Source organism: Globicephala melas, chromosome 11, assembly GCF_963455315.2.
Source record: "Globicephala melas chromosome 11, mGloMel1.2, whole genome shotgun sequence".
In the NCBI taxonomy this organism is placed as follows: Eukaryota; Metazoa; Chordata; class Mammalia; order Artiodactyla; family Delphinidae; genus Globicephala; species Globicephala melas.
Window position 1 is genome coordinate 6260357 of NC_083324.2, and position 22030 is coordinate 6282386.

The 22030-nt window shown below is 45.2% G+C and overlaps 1 protein-coding gene and 1 non-coding gene across 4 annotated transcripts in view; both read right to left on the reverse strand.

Moving 5' to 3' along the window:
* SLC6A11 (solute carrier family 6 member 11) overlaps positions 1 to 22030 on the reverse strand; it is a 121492-nt gene that overhangs the window by 17539 nt on the left and 81923 nt on the right. For all 3 annotated transcript variants that reach the window (XM_030840816.3, XM_060307840.1, XM_060307839.1), the window contains 2 exons: positions 14215 to 14318; positions 8313 to 8437 (listed from right to left, as the gene is read on the reverse strand). In XM_030840816.3, coding sequence (XP_030696676.1) covers positions 8313 to 8437; positions 14215 to 14318 — 229 coding nt within the window. The remainder of the gene's footprint in view (positions 1 to 8312; positions 8438 to 14214; positions 14319 to 22030) is intronic.
* Positions 5429 to 5535, reverse strand: LOC115844135 (U6 spliceosomal RNA). Its single transcript, XR_004035998.1, has one exon. It is a non-coding gene; the product is annotated as a U6 spliceosomal RNA (small nuclear RNA).

Below are 22030 nucleotides of genomic sequence, written 5' to 3' on the forward strand. Positions count from 1 at the left end.
ATAAATAATTATTGATAAAACTTAATAAGTTTTCTCCTTTCTATTTATTTATTTTCTGTTTATTTTTACACAAACACACAGACGTATTTTCTTTTATCTCCTTTCTTACATGATGGGTGGAATATCATAGATACTTGCTTTTTAAACTTTGATATGCATACCTATTTAAAAAAATATGCTTCAATTTCCATTTACTTGATTTTTTTTTATAGTGAATAAATGTTGAATTTTTCAAAGACTTTTTCAGTATCTATGGAGATAATTTTATGATTTATTTTATTTGGGCTATTAATATAGTGTGTGATATTAATGGCTTTCTTAGTGTTAAATCAACCTTACATTACTCCTGTAATAAACCCTACTTGGACATGGTATATGACCTTCTTAATGTGAGTGTGGATTCTAATATTTTGGATTTGAGTTTGCTAATATTTTATTTAGTGTTTCTGCAACAATACACATGAGTGATATGCATCTGTAGTCTTCTTTCTTTGCATTGTCTATTTGGTTTAGGTACCAATATTATACCTTTCATATAATAAGTTAGGAAAGTTTCCTCCCCTTTCAATGCTCTGGAATAATTTATAGAGCACTGGGCCTAGCTGGTTCCAAAGGTTTGGTAGAATTCTTCTGAGAAACCATCTGGGCCTGTTGTTTTTTTGTGGGGTAGTTCCTCAATAACTTTGTCTATCTCTTCTATGGAAATTGGCCTGTTTAAGCTTTCTAAATCAAATGGGGTCAATTTTAGCAATCTCTATTTCCCTAGGAAAATATTCATTTCATCTAGGTTTTCAAATTTATATGCAAAGAGGATTGCAAAATAATCTCTTATGATTTTTAAAAATGTCTTTTGCTTCAATGGCTATTTCCCCTTTGTCATTTCTAATTTTGCTATTTGCATGTTCTCCCCCCTCCTTTTATTTTCTTAATCATCTGGTGATTTGTCTATTTTTATTTCTAAAAACCTAGAATTTTAATTTATTATTATTATTACTTTAACTTTTATTAGAGTATAGTTGATTTACACTGTTGTGTTAGTTTCAGGTGTACAGCAAAGTGAATCAGTTATACATATACTGATATATAAATCCACTCTTTTTTGATTCTTCTCCCAAATAGGCCATTACAGAGTATTGAGTAGAGTTCCCCGTGCTATACAGTAGGTCCTTATTAGGTATCTATTTTATATATAATAGTGTGTATATGTCAATCCCAATATCCCAATTTATCCCTACCCCCTGATCCCCTGGTAACCATAAGTTTATTTTCTATACCTGTAACTCAACTTCTGTTTTGTAGGTAAGTTCATTTGTACCCTTTTGTCAGATTCCACATATAAGCAATATCATATGATATTTGTCTTTCTCAGTCTGACTTACTTCACTCAGTATGACAATTTCTAGGTCCATCCATGTTGCTGCAAATGGCATTATTTCATTCTTTTTTATGGCTGAGTAATATTCCATTGTATATATGTACCACATCTTCTTTATCCATTCCTCTGTTGATGGACATTTAGGTTGCTTAATTTATTATTTTTAAAAAACCAGATCTACTACTTTTCTATTTTCTACTTCATTACTTTCTGCTTTTATCTTTATTATTTCCTTCCTTGTGCCTTCTTTTAGTTCATTTTGTTGTTGTTTTTCTTATTTTTCTAAACAGGGGATGTAATTAATTTATTTTCATTCTTTCACTTTTATTGATAAATGTGTTTAGTAAAGTTTTCTCTTATTGTTAGTTTATTTCTGTCTCTGTCTCCTTGCATCTCCTGCAGTTTTTGCTTCATAAAGATTATTGCTGTGTTATTTAGTGCATACATTTTTGTGTGTGTTATATCTTCATTGTGAATTGTGGCTTTTAACATTAAAAAGCATCCTTTGTCATGCTTAATGCATTTGGGCTTGAATGCTACTTTGTCTGACATCAGAATTGTTATCATCATCTATCCCTTTATTTTTAGGCTTTGGAATCGTTTTGTTTTAGATGTGTCTCTTATATACAGCACATAAAGGCATACCTCAAGAGATGTTGCAGGCTCAGTTCCAGACCACCACAACAAAGTGAATATCACAATAGAGTGAGTCACATGAATTTTTTTGGTTTCCCAGCAAATATAAAAGTTATGTTTACACTATACTGTAGTCTACTAAGTGTACAATACCATTATGTCTAAAAGAACAATAAATACCTTAATTAAAAAACACATGATTACTAAAAATGCTAACCATCATCTGAGCCTTCAGTGAGTCATAATTTGTTTGCTGGTGGAGGGTCTTGCCGCAACGTGGATGGCTGCTGACCGATCAGGTGGTGGATGCTGAAGGTTGGGGTCGCCATGGCAATGTCTGAAAATAAGACGACAGTGAAGTTTGCGGCATTGGTTGACTCTTCTTTTCCAGAGTGATTTCTCTGTAGCATTCCGTGCCATTTGATAGCATTTTATCCGCAGTAAACGGGGTATGCAGGGTTGCCACAAAGTACTAATTTGTAAAAAATGCAGTATCTGCGAAGCACAACAAAGTGAAGCACGATAAAACAAAGTATGCCTGTGCGTAGGTCTTATTTTCTGAGCCAAATTGAAAATCTTTTTCTTTTAATAGTTAAGGTCATTCACATTTATTGATATGATTGATATATTTGGTCTTAACTGACAATATATTTTATAATTATGTATATTTTTATATGTATCTCTATGAGTTGTGTATTCTTTGTTCTTTTTTTATACTTTTATTATTATTATTTTGGTATTTAGGAAGGTTTATGTTTTTATTCTAGTGGTTACTTTTATACGTGTACCTTTTTAAAATGCTCTTAGGCCCTTGTTCTCTTATGTAAATCTTTACTATCTGGCTCCAGGTTTCACCTGCAGTATCCGTTACTATCACCTATTGCTCATACATCAGTGAGCTTTTTCTATTGATATTTTCTCTTGCCTCCTCTATTTTTTGGTTAATGATTTCTACTTTGTAACAGTATGTAGCATATTTCTACATTAGTCCTCTTTTTCCTCACCTTTGTTTTGGTCTTATATGTATACTTATACATATTTTAAGTGCTTACCATCAGTCCTATTTCTGAAGTTTTCCCAGTTGTTAATGGGTTGGATGAAGTTCGCCCTCTGGCAGATTCTTCCAAACGGCTGAAGATTGTATAAGTCTCTAAGTTCTTGTATCTTGAAAATGTTTTTTCTATAGCCTTCACATTTGAAGACATGGCCGGATATCAAATCTTTGGTTCACACTTCTTTGTGTGAATTTTTAAAAAATGCTGCCCCATAGTTGTCTTGTATGTGAGTTTTGAAAGGTATGATGCCAGTTTAATACTTTTGCTGTTATAAGTTATTTGATCTTTTTTTTGCCTGGAAGGCTTGAGGAATTTATCTTATCTTTGAAATCTAGTATCTTTACTAAGATGTCTTGGAGTTGATCACTCTGGGTTAATTTTCCCTAGTACCCAAGGAGTCCTTTCAATGTGTATATTCAGCTCTTTTTCTGTTTCTAGAAAGTTTTCTTGGATTATGGTTTTAAATATTACCTCTGTTCCACTCTTTTATTTATTTATTTTTCTTCAGGGGCTCTGATAATATGAATATTTTCTTCTTTGCTGGTCTTCCCTCTACTTCTTTGGAGGGATCATTTTTACTTCTTTATGTCATTTTCATTCACTTGGTTGTTTTCCTTCCTTTTAAAAATGCCTTTTATTGAGACTATTCTCCATTTGATACTTTGCAATTTATTCTTCATTTCTTTTTTTCTTTTTTTTTGCGGTACGCGGGCCTCTCACTGCTGTGGCCTCTCCTGTTGCGGAGCACAGGCTCAGCGCCCATGGCTCACGGGCCCAGCCGCTCCGCGGCATGTGGGATCTTCGCGGACCGGGGCACGAACCCGCGTCCCCTGCGTCAGCAGATGGACTCTCAACCACTGTGCCACCAGGGAAGCCCTATTCTTCATTTCTGAGATAACAATATCTTTCCTTTTTTCTCATTTTTTCCCTGATTTCAATCAACTCCCTTTTCATTCATTCCTGTTCTCCCCCTCATGCATTTGTTAAAATTTCTGGTTCAAAGAGTTTTTTCCCATCCTCAGATGCTTGTTTGAGTACATTTAATTCTGTTTGGAGTGTTGACTTACAATTTTCTTCTATTTCATGGTTGTTTTTCAGAGGCACAGTGTGGTTCTTCATAGACACGTGGGAACGTTCCACTCCTGATTTTCCATAGTAGTTCTGCAGGGACCTGACTTTTCTCTTACTCGTGTTCTTGGGTATTTTACAATAGTCCCAGCTTAACAGCGCCCTCTTCTGCCAGTATTGCAAAGTCCAGGCACATTAGCAGCCTTTTGTTCTGGTGAAGGGGGAAGGGTGAGCTCCCATTTTCACACCCTCACTTTATGGTTTTCTTTTGTTTTGCAGGTATTTACATTTTATCCCCTTTTCTTGGTTTCCCTTCACCATCTCATTGTAAAAGGGTGTTTTTCCTTTCTTTTTGCCTTTTTTCTCCCCAAGAAGCTTTGTGTTTCAAATGGTACCTCCTTTAAAATGTTCCTGTCCCTTTGAAATGGTCCGTGCCCCTTGAAATCACACCTACACTGAATCCCTTCTCTGTAGTCCCAGCTAAGGGATGTGTCTGGATCCTTTCCAGTACATTCAGGTTTAGAGTAGATTTAATCTTTCTGGTGGTTGCTCCAAATCACTTAGGTCCTTTCGCTAGCCTCTATCTTCTGTCTGTCCCACAGTTTTTCTTGGTTTGCCTCTGCGGTGGAGACTGTGAACTGGGATTGGTGATTTTTCTTTCTGTTACAGTTATCTGCAGCTTCGACATTTTCTGCTTCAGATTATGCAGGGGGCATGGTTTTCTGTAGAATATTCTTTTCCCTTCTTGTTGTTTTCTTTTTTGGGGGAAAAAATGGGGATATATGTAGCTATACAGCTGTCGTCCTCAGATACTCTTACTTCCTCTAATTTTTAAAAGAGTTTGTGTAAGAGGGATGTTATTTCTTCTTTAAACAGTTGGTAGAACTCGCCAGTGAAACCAGCAGGGCTTGGAGTCTTCTTGGCAGAAAGATTTTTGACAATGAATTCAATTTCTTTTCAAAATATAGAGCCATTTAGTTTTTCTATTTCTTCTTGACTCAGTTTAAGTAAATTATGGATTTTTAGGAATCTGTCCATTTAATTTACATTATCAAGTATATTTGCTTTAAGTTGTTCATGATATTTCCTTATTCTCATTTTTAATGTCTACAGTATCTGTAGCCATATTTCCTCTTTCATTCCTGATATCAGTAATTTGTGTTTTCTCCTGTTTTTTTCCTTAATTAGTCTTGCCAGGGTGTTATAAATTTTGCTATCTTTTCTAATACCAAATTTTGGCTTTGAAAATTTTCTCTATTGTTTGTATGTCTTAACTTTATTATTTATTTATTTTTAAAATATGGAGCGCTTCACGAATTTGCGTGTCATCCTTGTGCAGGGGCCATGCTAATCTTCTCTGTATTGTTTCAATTTTAGTATATGTGCTGCCCAAGCGAGCACACCTTTATTATCTCTTTGCTTCTACTTACTCTGAGTTTAATTTGTACTTTTTTTTCAGCTTCTTCTGATAAAAACTTTAATTTTTTACTTTAAACCCTTCTTTCTAGTGAGAGAATGGCATGGACATATATACACTACCAAATGTAAAATAGATAGCTAGTGGGAAGCAGCTGCAGAGAACAGGGAGATCAGCTCGGTGCTTTGTGACCACCTAGAGGGGTGGGATAGGGAGGGTGGGAGGGAGATGCAAGAGGGAGGGAATATGGGGATATACGTATACATATAGCTGATTCACTTTGTTATACAGTGGAAACTAACACAACTAACACAAGCAATTATACTCCAATAAAGATGTTAAAAAAAAAACACCTTCCTTCTAATTAGGTAATTAAAGTTGTAAATTTCACTGTAAGAACCTGATGAGAAGGGTGAGTGGGGGGGGCTACATACTTACAACATGCAATTGATCCAAATGGCGGGAACTCCTAAAGGGGATCCTGGTCTGATTCACACCCCTAACCATAGAGCAGGCTTACCTGCTTGACACCAGGAGTGACACAGGAGGGTGAAGCAGAAGAGGCTAGAGCCAGGTTGTACCACCTATGGGCTGTGTGGCCTTAGGGGACCCACTTCATGCTCTGAGTTACAGAGTCCTCGTCTGTAATGGGCAGTATAAAGCCCAGGACTGCTGTCTATGTGAATGACGCCCCCTGGAGTTGTGCAGGGCACATTCTGCACAGCCACAAATGCAGGCCTTGATAAAGCATGCCTTGCAGAGGTGCTATGAGCATTTCGTGAGGTAGTATATGAACAACCACCCCAGGGCCTGACAAGTGAGACACAGTAAATCAATTATGGTACATCCATTCAGTGGAAAACTACACAGCCATTAAAACTCATGATTGAGATCTTTATTTACTGTGGCAGAAAGCTCTCATGCTTTATTGTGAATCGAAAAATGCAACCTAATATGATCTAGTTTTCATTAATATAGATATAGCTATGTATGTATGGAAAATCCTGGCAGGAGAACCCCAAAGTGTAGTGAGATTCAGATCGGAGATTTTCCTTTGTCAATATTTCAGCATTTTTCTACAGTGAATGTGCTTTCAATTTGAAATAAGAAAAAAAAACAATAAAATTTATTTCTAGTTGGCTCTCTTGCTTTCTCTCCATGACTCTTCTCTGAGCTTCATCTGTAAAACGGAAATAACGATAAAAAGAGTAACAACAGTGCTGTAGATACCCTATAGCACTCAACACCTGAGGTGGGAATTAGTTTGCTCATTTTACAGAGGAGGAAGCAGATTCTCAGAGAGGTCAAAGGTCCCTCAGAGAGGGCAAAAGTCTCACAGAGAAGGTAATGCTGCCTCCTCACAGGGCTGCCCCATGGTTTAATGCCGGGGAGGAACATGAATGTTTTGTGAAGTGCCAGGTGCCTGCCCCCAGTGGGCAACGGGATGGAGTGGTGAGAGCATGGCCTGGATTAAATCTAGCCCTGTTCTTTCCAGTCTGTGTGACCTTGGATAAGTGACGGCACGTCTCTGCGCCTCAGCTTTCTCATCTGTAAAATGGGGGTGGCAAAACTGCCACCTCGGAGGGCTGAGTCGAGGATCATATGTGACAGTTCCTGCCCATGGCCGGCGCTTGATGATTGACAGCTTCGATCATATTAATATCCTCTGGTCCAGCTCTGGCCCCCTGATTTCAGCAGGGACTGTCTGTCCCTCTGACAGACACCATGCAGAGCAAGCTGGAGCCCATGTGGTCATGAAGCAGAGCTTGGCAACCAGCTTCCTGCTCCAGTGTCCACATCTACCACCCTGCCCAGCTTGGTGGGTCAGAGTGGTGCTTCCCTCTCTGTGCGCGCCAGGCAAAAGCAGCCACATCCTAGACCAGTGTACTCAGTGGAGGGAACGAAGCCCCAGGGGAGCGTCCTAACAAATGGACGGCATGACCGGCATTGAGTAGATGGAGGCCAGGGAGGCTGGGCCCCCTGTGAAGCTCCTGACTAACTGTCCTTCCAGACATTCTTGCAGGTGAAAACCCTATTTAGATGTATTGGAGGTGAGAGGCTAACTCTGTTATGGAAACGCAAACTATTTTTGTACTTTTAACTATACATTGAATTTTCCCAGAATTCAAAAAAATGTCAATCAAGGGGAGAGTTACTCACCATTTTGCACAATTACCTTAGCAGCAATGACCCTACCTATGGTGTGTTTGATACAAACACACGTCATCTTACACTAGGACTGTCACACTCATGGTGATTCTACATCTAGAACAAGGAAAGGGAAAGAGGTCCTCCAAGCAGAGGGAACAGCATGTGCAAAGGCCCTGGGGTGGCAGGGAGGGAGAGAGCGATGTTGCAGAAGTGAAAGCAGACCACAGTGTGGTGGGGCAGAGTGAGCACAGGGGAGTGAGGTGGAGGGTGAGAGACCGCAGGAGCTGGGCAGTGCAGGGCCTTGGGGCCACACTGAGAGGTCAGCCCTAGGAGAAGCCAAAACAGGCAGTTCGTCAGGGAAGGACAGGTCCAGGTTTGCATTTTGAAAAAAAAATCACTGCAGGGTGAGAGGTGCATGGAACAGAGGGGACAACAGGGGAGGCAGGGAGGCCAGTGAAAGCTCCTGTGGTCGACCAGGTGGCGGTTCTCTGGGCTGGTGGCTCCCTCCCAGGAGCCTGGTTTGTGGACGGACAGTGGGCCCCCTCCTGAGACCTGAGCCCAGGAGAAGAGCGAGCTGAGGAAGATCATAGTTCCTCTTTGGCAAACTTACCTGACTCTGCTACCTCGGCGATGGGCACCCCTTGCTCATATGCCATGAATCCCAGGACTGAGAAGATGGCAAACCCGGCTATGAAGCTGGTGCCGCTGTTCAGGCAACAGAGCATGATGCAGTCCCTGTGGGAAAGCAGCGAGAGAAGCTTGGGTCAGGGTGGGTGGAACCAGTGCAGTACTGGAACGTTCTGTCTGAGCACCATGGCTGTCCCACTGCCTGAGGAAGCCCTTGTGGTTCAGAGAGCGTAGGTGGCTGGCCCACGATCACACAGCTTGTCTTGCATTTCTAGAAGGTAAGGTAGGTCACAGACCAGAAGCATGGAGAGGGGGTGGGAAGGAAGGGAAGCTGGCAAGTGGGAAAATGCACAACCGGTGAGGAAAGACTTGGAGACAAACCATCGCTCCTCCAAATTCCTGGTAGGAGAGAAAACCAAGGGAAGCGAGACAGGATTGATTTTCTAGGAGCTCAAAACATGAGGATATAAGCCTCTGAGAGAAAGAACTGCTTCCCCGACAGTGGAGCAGCCTTGGGAGACACACCCCTCCTGGCCCAGCTCTTTACCAGAGCGGCATCTCCCAGACCTCACTGCAAGCGTCTGCTCTTCTGCTGTGAGGGGCAGCCCCTCCCAGGCCAGACTCCTCCTGGGGGCTTCACCAGAGCAGTGACTGCTCCCTGCTCTTGGGAAGGGCTCACAGCAAAGCAGCAGCATAAAGCCGTGACCCAGGAGATTTCAGACTACAAATGACAGGGCTTTGCCAAGATGAAGAAGATGGAACCCTCACATCCAGGTCCCTTCAACCTCGGGCTGTGCATCCTCACGCAGATGGGTCAGGGAATCAGCCTCTCAGGATCTCAGCCGCCACAGAGCGTGCACATAGGAATCAGGCTTACAACACCCGTGATGCTCCACTTCAAAGGGAGGGGCTCTGGGTGTTTTGTCCAATCTCCTCCCTGAAGCACGACCAGCCTGGAGCATCCCTGCAATGGCGGCGAGCTGGCCTCTGCTCCCACCCTAGCAAGCAGGACCAGTCACCTTGCTCCGTGGTGCTTTTCTTCCCGGACCGCTCTTGCCGCTGACAGTGTAAGAACTTCCTCATGCTGGGTTCGACCCAAATCCACCTCCTCTGGGGAGTTTTAGTTCTACCCTCCCAAACAGCCTAAAGATCTGAAGATATCCCCTTCAGATCCCCCTGAGGTTTTAGCTCGCTCATTTAGACCTCCCAGTTCCCTTATCAGTGTTCCTCATCCTGCTGGTGATCTGAAATTCACTCCAGCTTGTCCAGACCCTTTTCCAATGTCATATCCAGGACTGAGCACTAGACTCAAGAACAGAGCAGGACTCTCACCTCCTCTTCTCCTGACACCATACTTTTTGTAATGCAACCAAAGGTTACACTGATGTTGGTGACTGTGGCCTCCAGTTGCGTTGCATTGCATTGACCCTGGGAATCAAGGGCATGGTGGAAGGAGCATTAGACTTGGGGTCAGGAGCCTTGGGTTCCAATTCCCCTTGCAATACCTTCTCTCTGGGCCTGACCTTACCAGCTATATGACAAGGTGGCTTGGATAAGAGGGTCTCTTGGGCCTTGTGATTGATTAAGTCATTTTTCAGCAAGTGGTCACTTCCATACCTTCTTCCTTGGGGTAGAGTATATTTCCCTGCCCCAATGACTTTGGGCTTAGCCACGTGACTTGCTTTGGCCAATGAGCTATCAGCAGGTGTGACACAAGTGGAGGCTTGAGATGTGCTTGTGCAATTGGTCTTGTCCTTTATCCCTTCTGTGATGTGCCATGAGAAGGACTTTTCCAGGGGAGCTGCTGTCCCTGCAGCCTGGACCCCAGAATGTACACATGGAGCAGGCTTGAGCCTGGCCTGGACCCTGGAGCCAAACCTGCCCAACCCACAGCCTGAAGGAGAGAGTCCCCAGCTGACCAGCAGACTGGTGAGCAATAAAAGCGAATGCTTGTTGTGGTGAGCTACTGAGTTCTGGGGCTGCTTGTTACACAGCATTCTTGTGGCAGTGAGTGACTGATACAGGTCCCTTTACAGAACTCTCCTGGCACTGTGGACAGAGGCTGGGCTGGCAGGCCTGGAGACTTTATCTGCAAGACTGATCACCTCCTCTCTAAGGGAAATTCAGCTCAGCCCAGGAGGGCAAAGTTATTCCTAAGGCTGGGGTAAATCTGCCCTGCATGCCTGTTTCTGGCCCCTGACTTATCCAACAGTCCAAAACAAGGCAGCACTGGTGAGCAAAGTGTTTTCTCCATAGCCTCTCCATTCTGGAATTCTCCTGTGTTTTTTGGACCTGCAGTGTTGAATATTGTCACTGAATCCCGAGGCCCAGGGAGGAAAGTCACACACTCAAACTGTTTTGTCATCTGCCAGGGAAGCTGGGATGTGAATCTAGTTGTCTCAAACACCAAAGCCCACTCTTTTTCTAGGAGCTACACAGTAACAATGCTCCCTAAGAATTCATATTTCTAAATCCTGACTTTTGGAAAACGATCTTTGGGCGTCCATGTGGCTGTTGAAAACAAATGTCCCTTATTGCAAGGTTCCCCGCCCCCCCTCCACCCTGAGCGACTTCCTCACATCACAGAGGGACAGAAGCTCTGAGCAGACCCGAGGTGCTTCCAGTCCTGTGCCCTGCACCCCCTTCCTCGGACCACCCCAACCTCCAAGCAGAGAGAGCTTAGCAGCCTGTGTTCCGAAGTGAGGATTTTCCCCATCTGGTTTGCTCCATCTCCAGCCCTCTAATTCCTTCCCCACGGGGCACCTTCTAGGTGAAGAGCTACGTAAGAAGCGCTTTGAAGTTGGCAGGAGCTGAGCTGGGCTTTGAAGACCTCCAGAAGCTATTATGCTGTCGGAAGAGAGGGTATTAATTTACTCCCTCTGAGTTGGGAAGATGTGCTCAGGGAAAAATTTGGAAACAGAAATAAAAGGAGCCCTCAGATTTTGCAATGTCACCTAGGGGATTTGCTTTCTGCTACTGACAGGAGGGGAAAAAACCTGCCTGTTGGAGGCGGAAGCAGAAGGGATCTGGGGCAGTCAGCATATTTCACCCACCTGCTTGGCGAGGAAGAAAGGTGCCATTGCCACTGCCCTGAGACGAGGCATGATATCCCAGCCTGCTAACGACGCATTCTCGGCCAAATCCTTGCTGACTGCAGTAGTTGGGGAAGAACTGGCCAGGCCTGGGAGTGAGGGATAGGGGTGCAGGAGCCAGAAAGGCCCAGGTTCAAAGCCACGTTCCATCGAGGAAGGGGCCTACCCCCGGCCTCAGTTTCCTCATCTGGGTAACGGTGTGGCTCCCTCCTTGCTTCCTTACACTTCAGCCAGTGTTCTCCTAGGCTTGAGGAACGGTGGTGAACAAGAGGACCCAGACTGTGTCCTCATGGAGCTGACGGCCAAGCTGGAGGTGATGGACAGTGACCTAGAGATTTCCGCAACGCCCAGCACGGAGGGCCCGCGCTGGACGCTGGCTGCTGACGTGCTGACAGCTGTACGCAGACAGCACCCGGAGGGTGTCACACTCAACCCAGACCAGGGGTCTGCCCGCTGCTCTCCCTGTGCCTGCGCCCTTCTTTTCTTACCCGTGCTTCTATTTTCTATTGTGGCTGACAGTGTGCTACATCTCATCCCCCAGACCCACCTCCTGTGAATGCCTTGGAGGATGAGAGGCTCTTCTGGACAACCTGGTCTGACCTCCCACCTCTCTAACATCCCTCTGTCCAACAGTACCCAAATGACTTCTCTGCCTAACGGCCCAGGGACAGCAGAGCCCGCTGGCTTCCCCTGTGGCCTCTCCTCCAGCATGTTGGATCTGCCCCCTTTTATTGCCTTGGTTTCCCCAAGTGGCAGTCTCTATAGACTGGAGCTGTGTGTATCTCCAAAGGTAGCGATTTGGGCATCTCACGCTTAGTGACACATACAGCACACGGCTGACTTAACAAATGGGTTGGTAAAGCGATCACAAAGCCAGCTTTCAGGGAGGATGCAGCAGAGTGGTAGGATGGAGATTAGAAGAACGTGGCAAGAGTCCAGGTCTACCACACCTAGCTGGAGGAATGACATCCATGAGCCTCAATTTCCCTCCCTCGAAGATGGGGATAACATGGGAGGGACTTCATCACTGATAAAAGTTCTCTGAAATGCTGCTCCCACTCGAGCCACACAACAACCAAGTGATGTGGCTGTCACCTCCAAGTTCCCATCCCACCAACAGACTGGGACATGGCCCCTCTCACTGTACCCTCACCTGCATCAAACAGGGGTCATTTTTAGACCACAGCTCATTTGCTAGTTAAGAAAAATAAGCTCATTATTTTAAGAGTGTGTTGCTGATTTTTCTCTTGGTGTTTTAGGGTTTTTCATATGGGCCTGTTTGTAATCTTTGGGTGTTAGGGGTGCCAACACTTTGAGTATCATATTATATGTTGTTCGTATGCCCTTTAACTTTGTAGATGATTTTCATGTTTTGCTTGGAGATGTAATGCAGGAGGTATATAGATAACATTTGTATTAATGTGACTTTTTAAAAATTATAAAAGCAATATGTACTCAAGAGTAAAGACAAGGCAAAACAAAACCTTTAAATTGTACAGGAAGGTATAGGTAGAAAAAGCCTGTCTCCCCATCTCTGACTTCCGTGTCTCTCTTCAGAGGTGGCTCTTTTTAATAGTTTCCTCTGTATCTTTCCAGAAATTTAGAAGTTCTAGATATTTATGTGAATCAATCTGTCACTTCCTTCCTGATTTAATGATTTTGATGTTTCCATATCTTTCCCATTATGAAAACAATATTTTACTCCTCATTTTAGGATGGCTTTCTTTTAAAAAATATTTAACTGTTGAATCAATCTGACACTTATTATGGTGCATATGTGGGACAAGGTGAGGATCTATCCTAATTACCTCCACCAAAATACTTATCCTATCTCAGAATTGTTTGCTGAAAAACCTTCCTTTTCCAATGAACCTGTGTTCAGGGACGGCTTCACTGCCATTAGTCCACGAGTTTCTACATTAGAATAAGGAGCTCTGGAACTCGGGGACAGAGATGTGCTGTCCAGCCTTCTCTGCGTATTCACCGTCTATGACCAGGCACTGATTCAGGGGTGCAGCGACCTCAGCCAACAGGCCACTGGCCTAGAGTTAGAGACCAGGGTGCAAAGTTCACTTCCGCCAGGCACTGCTGGATGACCCTAGCCACGTCCCTGGGCCTCTGTGGACTCAGCCTCAGGGTAGAAACCAGGCTGCAGGCATGAGGACCAGGCAGTCAGGGTCACACAGCCTCAGGCTCACCTCCCCATGTGGGCCCCTTCCCCACGCTGGGTGCGGCCAGCTGCAGGAAGCCAGGGAGGGAGGCCTGTCCAGAGAGGGGCGGCAGGGCACTGGCCATTCCAAGTGGGACTGGACAGGACCCTACAGTCAAGTGTGAAGAAGCAGGAAAGAAATTCCTGAACAGAAGGCAGAACAAGGCCCTTCGTGTCAGAAGACCTGGGTTCAAGTCCCAGCATTGCCACTTACTTGCCGTGTAACCTTGGGCCAATCATTCATCCTGGGATAAAGCTTTGCTGTATGGGGTAGGATGGAGGCCTGAGTCCCATTCCCGGAGTAGACTCACTTTGCAGCCTGGAACGCACTCTGATCATGTTTATTATTCTCCTAGCTCCTCTGTTGGACCATTCTTTGTCCCTGGGGTGGGGAGAGGCTGACAAATAGCCCAGGGTCCTCTCCAGTTCCACCTGGAATGGCTGGTGCCCTGCCGCCCCTCTCTTAACAGGCCTCTTTCCCTCACCCAGACCTGCAAGGTGAGAAGATGACCGTGAGCTAGCCAGGCAGCATGGAGGGCTCTCGGGTTTGGTGGAGAGCTGGCAGGGCCTGGGGAAATGCTCACCTGTAGCAGTTGTTGTTATAAGTGTTATAACTTCCCAGAGCAGTCAGACAACCCAGGCAGATGGCATAGGAGAAAAAGATCTGCGTCCCAGCATCTACCCAGACCTGTAGGAAGGCACAAAGAAGTTGGCAGAAAGAGAAGTCAGATGTGCGGCGAGGGGGTGGGTGGGTGGGATGGCCCTGTTCTCTGAAAGCCCCCACCCACACCCCACCTCCAAAAAGACTCCACAAAGGGACAATCAAATGTCCTCATCTCAGGAACGCATTTTTTTTAGAAGTTCTATTCTTGGGGTGATTAAATATAAACGGCCTTAGTTAAAACCAGAATTTTCTGGACTTTATGGACAGTAGTTCACCAAATAGCAAGAATTTGGGTTTTAGGACTCTGCTCCAGCTGTGTGACCTTGGAAAAGTTACTTAACCTCTCTGAGGCTTAGTCTCCTGAACCGCAAAGTGGGGAATAAACTTCCCTCTCAGGACTGCTGAAGCCAAAACAAGTGATTTTTTCTGCTTTGCGATTAAGACCACCACGAGAAAAGCTCTCTCGGGTATTTTTGAACTCACACAGCTTACTTACCATGTATACCAGGGGACCATTCACCATGGGGCCCAATTACAATGAAACCCCATTTTTCCTCCAGGTCTGGAGACTTCTCTCACTCTGCCCCATGTGCTCGGCCAGAGGACAGGGAAATGAGATGCGGGAGGCCCTCCCACCAAATCTTTACCACCTTTCCAAAGAGGTGCATTTGGGCTTCCTATGTGATACACGTGGAAACTACTTTCTTAGTCTCCAAGCTTGCCTCCAACAAAACCTGCCGTGGAAGCCCTGACACGCACAACAGGAATTATGGTGGCTTCTCTAACACCTCCCTGGACTCTCTCTGAGCGCTGCTCCTAGAAGCTACCAAGGAAAATCCACAGCTAAAACCCAAATGCAGCTGATGAGACTGAAGCTTGAGAAGCAGCTGCCATCTAGAGAACGGGGCAACTTGCTCAAGACCACACAGCTGGGAGCGGCAGACGCAAGTCCAAGGAGACACACCGCTAGAGAAACACATGTAACCAACCCCAGAATTTCAAAAAACCTCTAGTGTAGGGCTTCCCTGGTGGCGCAGTGGTTGAGAGTCCGCCTGCCAATGCAGGGGACATGGGTTCGTGCCCCGGTCCGGGAGGATCCCACATGCCATGGAGCGGCTGGGCCCGTGAGCCATGGCCGCTGAGCCTGCGCGTCCGGAGCCTGTGCTCCGCAACGAGAGAGGCCACAACAGTGAGAGGCTGCGTACCGAAAAAAAAACCCCCAAAAAACATCTGGTGTAACCCCCCACCCAACACAGGACTCTCTTCTGAGTACTTTTGACAGAATGGTCTCTGCTTGACTACCACCAGTGATGCGGAGCTCACTACCTTTTGACACAGCCCCTTTCTTTTTCTTAAGAGAACTCTGACCATTAGAGCATTTCTTAAAATGAGAGAAAATCTCCCTTCCTGTTTCCCTGGCTCTGGGGCCACCTCTCCCTCTCCCCTGTGGCAGCACTTTACAGATCTGAAGAACCCTCTGGAACACAGCCTTTTCCAGGCAAATTTTCTCAACTTCCTCTCTCTTGGGGATTTGATTACACAGTACAGGTCACTCTACCCTGGGTTTGCTTGCTTGTTAAATCATTCAAGAAACATTTATTAGAAGTGAAGATCACAGTGCTGCTTTTCAACCTAAAAAGTGGTACATTGTCTTCCTCTAACAAAGAGCCTTCGGGTTCAGTGTCTCAGCGCTAAATGAGGAACGCAGGGAAAGCTCTTTCATGAAGTGTGTGTATGTGTGTGTGTGGAGGGGGTGCCAGCAGATCAGAGCGGGCTGAGACACGGCGAGGAGGAGATGGGAAGAGGGAATATTAAAAAACTTTTTCAAGAAAGGGGAGTTGGGAGACAGGGTGGTTGTGTGAGAGAAAATAATTTAGGGAGGATTTTTTAAAAATAGCAGAAACTTGAGGATGCTTAAATGTTGACAGGAAGGGCCCAATGCAAAAAAAAAAAACAATGTTGAAGATTTGGGAGAGAAATGGATGTATTTTAAAGTCCTCCTGCTGTGCCTCAGTCTCCCCATTTGCCACCTCAGTGCACCCCCTTTTCTCCTCGGTAAGGCCAGTAAACCATATGGAGAAGCAAAACACAGGGCAGCTCCTAACCCAGAAAGCAAGGCCAGATCCCAGCAGCAAGGTGCTGGGACGCTCAGCACTCGAACACGTGTGGTTCCTAGAGCCTCGGCAAACGGGGTGTCCCTCTCCCCAGAACCTTCACGGAGTGCACAGACCAGAGTGAGGGAAGCCTCCAGACCCGTGGGAAACCTGGGGGCTTCATCACAACTGGGCCCCATGGCGAATGGCCCCACCCTCCCCACATGGTACATAAACCCCTCCGTGAGTTCAAAAACACCCAAGAGAGCTTTCCATCCACACGTCCCAAAGATGGGGCCTCAAACCACGCTTTCCACCCGCAGGGGATTTTTCTTGCAGTTTGCTCATCGCACCCAGCACTAAAACAGGCATCTGCTGTTTTTGCCCACCCGGCACCCATCTCCCCTTTTCAGGTAACAGCACCCCAATTTTACTTTGAAAAGCCACCTCCTCCCCACCCAGGCCAATCAAAGCATTTCTCTTGGCCACAGTGACTGGTTCGGGGATGAGCATATGATGCAAACCAAGCCAATGAAACTCAATCCTGGGACTTTTAGTGGAGCTACTGCAAATGGGACACATTCTTTTCTCTTAGAGATATTAAGCTTGTAACTGCTGGGGGTCATCGCTGACCATGAGTGAAGAGCCTGCCTGAGAATAAAGCCAATGCAGAGGAAAGCAGAGTTTAGAGCAAAGAAAGACTAATACTGGAGATATGACTCAAGTCCCTGGATCCAGCCACACCTGAAATCAGGCCTACCTGAGAGTATTTCAGTTTCAGAGGCCTATAATTCCTCTTTTTCTTAAGTCAGTTTGAATGGGACTGCTGTCACTTCAAGCAGAAAGAATTCTGACTAACAGCAACATTAAGATCTTAGAAAAACCTAGGAGCTCTAAGCCCAAATTCTTCAATCAATCCCGAATTACCAATGACCCAGCATTTATTGAGTGCCTTCTGTATGCAGAACCCTGTGCCAGGCTCTGAAAGAGGTACTGTACAATTATTTATAGCACTCCATCTCTGTCTGCAGGTGAGATAAAAGGAAACATTCAGAGAACAAGATACCCAGTACCTGGGAGTGGTAGAGGAGGGGAAAGATTAACATGTGCTAGGGCAATCAGAGAAGGCTGTCTGGAGGAGGCACACCTTTAAAGAACAGAGAAGTGATGAAAGAGGACACATTGGGTGTGGAGGTTCACGTGAGGGAGGAATGTGTTCTCAACGATTTTTTTTTCTTGCTCCCCTACCTCTGTAGGGAAAAGGCTGCCATTTTTATTCAGATGATTACCATTAAATCACCACCTTTATACAATACCCTTAGCCCTCCCCCTGTTGGCTCCCTACTATGCGGAATATTGAAATTAGCCACATCTCTTTCTTTCTTCCCTTTCCTCTAGAATCTAATTTGAAGAAATATTCATTTGTTTCCAGTTAATACCTAAAGGCATTATGTGAAGTTACTTTACTTTTCATATACACACTCCCTTCTCTCCCAATTTTTAATACTTGTACTGTATCTGCATTATCAGAACATACAACCATTTCATATTATACTGTCCCCCTTTTGCCGTTATTTAGTGTGAGTTCTACAGGTGACTATAAATTTAATGCTCACCCCCAGCCATTATGTTAATACCTCTCCAGTCAACTTTGTTGTAGCTTGTTCTCTAGTAAATTCCTCTGGAAAGGCTTATGGGAAATATATTTCCTGGGTTCTTTCATGTTCCTAACAGTTGATCTGTGGCTTTTGTACCTGAAAGTTAGTTTGGCTGCATATAAAATCCTTGGTTCTCTTTTTCTCTTCCTGAGTACTTTGATGTTGCTTAGTTGTCTCCTGGCACAAAGCGATGGGGTAGAAAAGTCTGACGCCACTCTAATTTGTTTCCCCTTATAAAAGCATTTACTCTTTTTGTCTGAATTATCAACAGGTTTGTTGCTTTCTCTTGGAAGTCCAATAATTCTAATATTATTCTAATAAAAACATGTCTTAATGTTGATTATTCTGGGTTATTTTTCCCAGGCTTGTGATATACTTCTTCAAGATGCCAATTCGAGTCTCCTCTTTTATTTCAGGGGGAAAAATTTCCTGAATAATTGTTTTTAGTATGTGTTCTCTTCCATCACTTTGGATTTCTCCTTTGGGGACTTGTTTGTATGTTGGATCTTCTTTATTTCTATACCTATCACTTTTTCTTACATTCTTTAAAAACTTTCTTCATTTGTTTTTTCTTTCATAAGCTGTCCTTCCTGTCAGCTCTCCTTTCAAATATTCTTTTTGCCTAACAATTTCATTCATGCTAGCGTTTCATAGCATCTATTGTTTCTTCATTTCTTTTAGCTTGTTGTGAAATATTAAGTTGCTGGGTCTTTGTGGAATGTGTCCATTATCTGTAGGAACACTATTCTGCTCCTAATTCTTTTTCTTATAATAGCTTTGTATGAGACTTGATCGCAATCCTTTTCTGGTGCTCACATGTAGGTGGCGTGCTTTTTTTTTTTTTTTTTTTTGGTACTCTTAGTAGGAGGTTTTCTTGTGTAGATTTTCTGGCCTCAAAGGTCTAGAGTTGCCTCTTCCGACAGTACCAAAAAGTCTTTAAAACTATAGCCACGCAGAGAGTACTTTCTGCAATTACTGTTCTCCACTCTTATCCAGAATTTCTCTTTGTTTCCTCTACTGTCTTTGTCCTGCTCAATTTGGATTCTGTTTTCAGTGGTTTCTCCTCAATGTGGGGGTCCTGTCTGACCACAGAGCCTCAGCTGGTCAGTCTGTAGAGTTCCCAGGTCCCAGACCCCTGCCTGAACTTCCTACAGTCCTCTCACACTCACCTGTGACTTGCAGCCTGAACACTTCCCTCCTAGTTTCAGCTGACATTCTCAGATGGGTGCACCAACCTTCTATTCCCAGTGCCCTCTCCTCCTATGGGTGAATACATGTTAGAGATTTATGGGTTTCCTGTCTCTCAGCCTTCTGTATCCCTTTGCCTTCCTCTTCCTCTACCTCTTCATCTTCATCTCATCCCATAGAGTGGATACCATGCAGATGTTACTGCTGTCGGTATCTGACCTGTTCACCTTTTGTGGTTCATGGAGCCGCCTATTTATGCTGAAGGTACCATCCATATGCTTTTTGGTTTACTATCCTAGTTTCTCTGTTTAGGTGTGGAGATTCTGGAAAATTAAAAAAAAATTTTTTTCTGTTGCCATCTTGTCTCCTTGGTTCTCAAGACATTTTCAGAGGGCAGATTAAAGAAGACTGGTCTTGACTGGGGGTGAGAGACGGATCCCCAGAACTGAGGGATGTGGTGGGTGGGGGTGTAACACTAGAGGATGAGCCAGTTTTTTAAAGGGAGGTTCGAGGTACAATGTGGGGAAAAGGGTACGAGTATAGTGTAGACAAGGCATCAGGTGAGCTGTTCAGGAGATAGGCAGAAAGTTTAGGGCTAAATATTGCAGTCTGGGCTTGAGACACAGATTTGCAAGTCATCAGGATTTTAGTACTAACTTATCGTCTCCTTGACTCCAGATCCAAAGCTCTGTCCACTGGCCTTTTCTATTTTCCACATTTGATAAACCAGTGTTGATTCAACTTTTCTGCTGAGATACACGCTTACTGGGCCTGCAGAGCCCGCGAAGCTTCAGGATTCGATTTCTTGAAAAAGTTTCACAAAGAAGCATGACATGTCTTCACGTGGACTCTACACCATCGGACTCCTCAGCAGACAGGCATACCTGATGCACGTCTATGTTCTTGAACACACCTGTGGCTGCGAAAATGCCACAGGCTTCCAACTGTTAGCCTCCCTACAACCTTTGTTTAGGAAGAAACGAATGAACTCACTGGGGGAGCTGTATGTGTTCAGGCTACGCTGAAATAAACAATAACCCCCCGAGCCTCAATGGCTTAGCACAATGGAAGTTTATTTCCCGCCTACACAAAGCACATGGCAGACTGTGCAGGGGCTGGCTCTCTTCCACCCAATGACAGCGAGCAAGCCCTCCTACCTCATCATGATACCCCCAGGTCAGCACAGCCTCTGACGCAGAGGAACAGACTACGAGAGCTTTGTTTGGGAAGGTGGGTTTTTTTTTTTTTTTAAATTAATTCATTAATTTTTTGCTGCGTTGGGTCTTCACTGCTGCGCGCGGGCTTTCTCTAGTTGTGGCGAGAGGGGGCTACTCTTCGTTGCAGTGCGCGGGCTTCTCATTGCAGGGGTTTCTCTTGTTGTGGAGCACCGGCTCTAGGCACGTGGGCTTCAGTAGTTGTGGCACGTGGGCTTCAGTAGTTGTGGCTCGCAGGCTCTAGAGCGCAGGCTCAGTAGTTGTGGCGCACGGGCTTAGTTGCTCCGCAGCATGTGGGATCTTCCCAGACCAGGGCTCGAACCCATGTTCCCTGCATTGGCAGGCGGATTCTTAACCACTGCGCCACCAGGGAAGTCCCGTGTTTGGGAAGTTTTTAGAACCAGACTTGTAATTACTAATACCACCCTGCCCACACACCACTGACCAGAACCAAGTCCCGTGATCCCAACTTAAAGACAAGGAAGTCTGGGAAAGTCTCTTCCCATTTCACTCAGGAAGAGGAAAAATAGATGGTTAGTGAACAGAAAGCATTGCCTCTGCTACAGGCATTAGCCCAAGTCTTTTTCACCTACGGCGATTTCTTTCTTCAACTAGGAATTCCACAAACACCCAGAGATCAAACTAGATCATGGTGGCCGCTGGCATGATTTGACAGAATGATTTGCAAAGAGAGGCTAATAAGACAGGCCAACAGGACATTCAGGAACCTTCTACCAGTTTGGTGATGCCTTAGGAAGTGGGAATCTTGAGTCACCATTTGTTGAAAACCTACCGTGTACGCAAGGCTTTCATGGAACAATCTCATAACTGACACAACCATCTCACTAGGCAGTACTTTAGAGTACTCTTTAGAGAAGAGGAAGCGATCCACAGATGGTCAAACAGCTAACAAGGGACAGAGTCAGGTTTGAACCCCAGGCGTTCTGGCTCCACATTTTAAAGAGAAAAGCTGGGGCCTCCTGGTGCACTGCGCAGGCCTGGACTCTCGGCAGGGGTTTAAACAGCTCTGTGGCTGTGAGGTCAACAAGACAAAAACAACCCCACCTCCATGAAAGGAAGACCAGGCAACTGAGCCCCACTGACCAGCATCTCCCAGGACGCCACAAAGGGGGAAGCTCAGTGGAGAAAGGCCTTCCTAGTTCTCAAGAGAATTTGAAGAGAAAACAGTCTCCACAGAACAAACCCTAAGGAAGCTGGGTCAGTAGCTGAGAAACGGATCGCTCCCCATGTTCTGCAGCAATGAATGGGGGGCGTTCCGGCTGCGTGGCAGGGGCTGTCCACATTCAGAGGTTTGGAGGACAGATGTGCATGGGAACCAGGGAGCAGAGCCCCTTTGGAAGAGAAGTGGTCCCACCCTCCTAGCTCTGGGGTGACTTCACCGCTTTCAGACCAACTTGTTCCGATGAGCCCTGGTGCACAGTAGGTACAGAAAGCAGTGGACCAGGGTGCAACCCTCCTTCCCAACTGGATCGGTGGGGCCCAGCCGGGAGAAGCAAGGAAGGACGGACCGATCAGGACACACTCTTCCCTACCAAGCTCAGGAGCTACACTGTCAACATGGA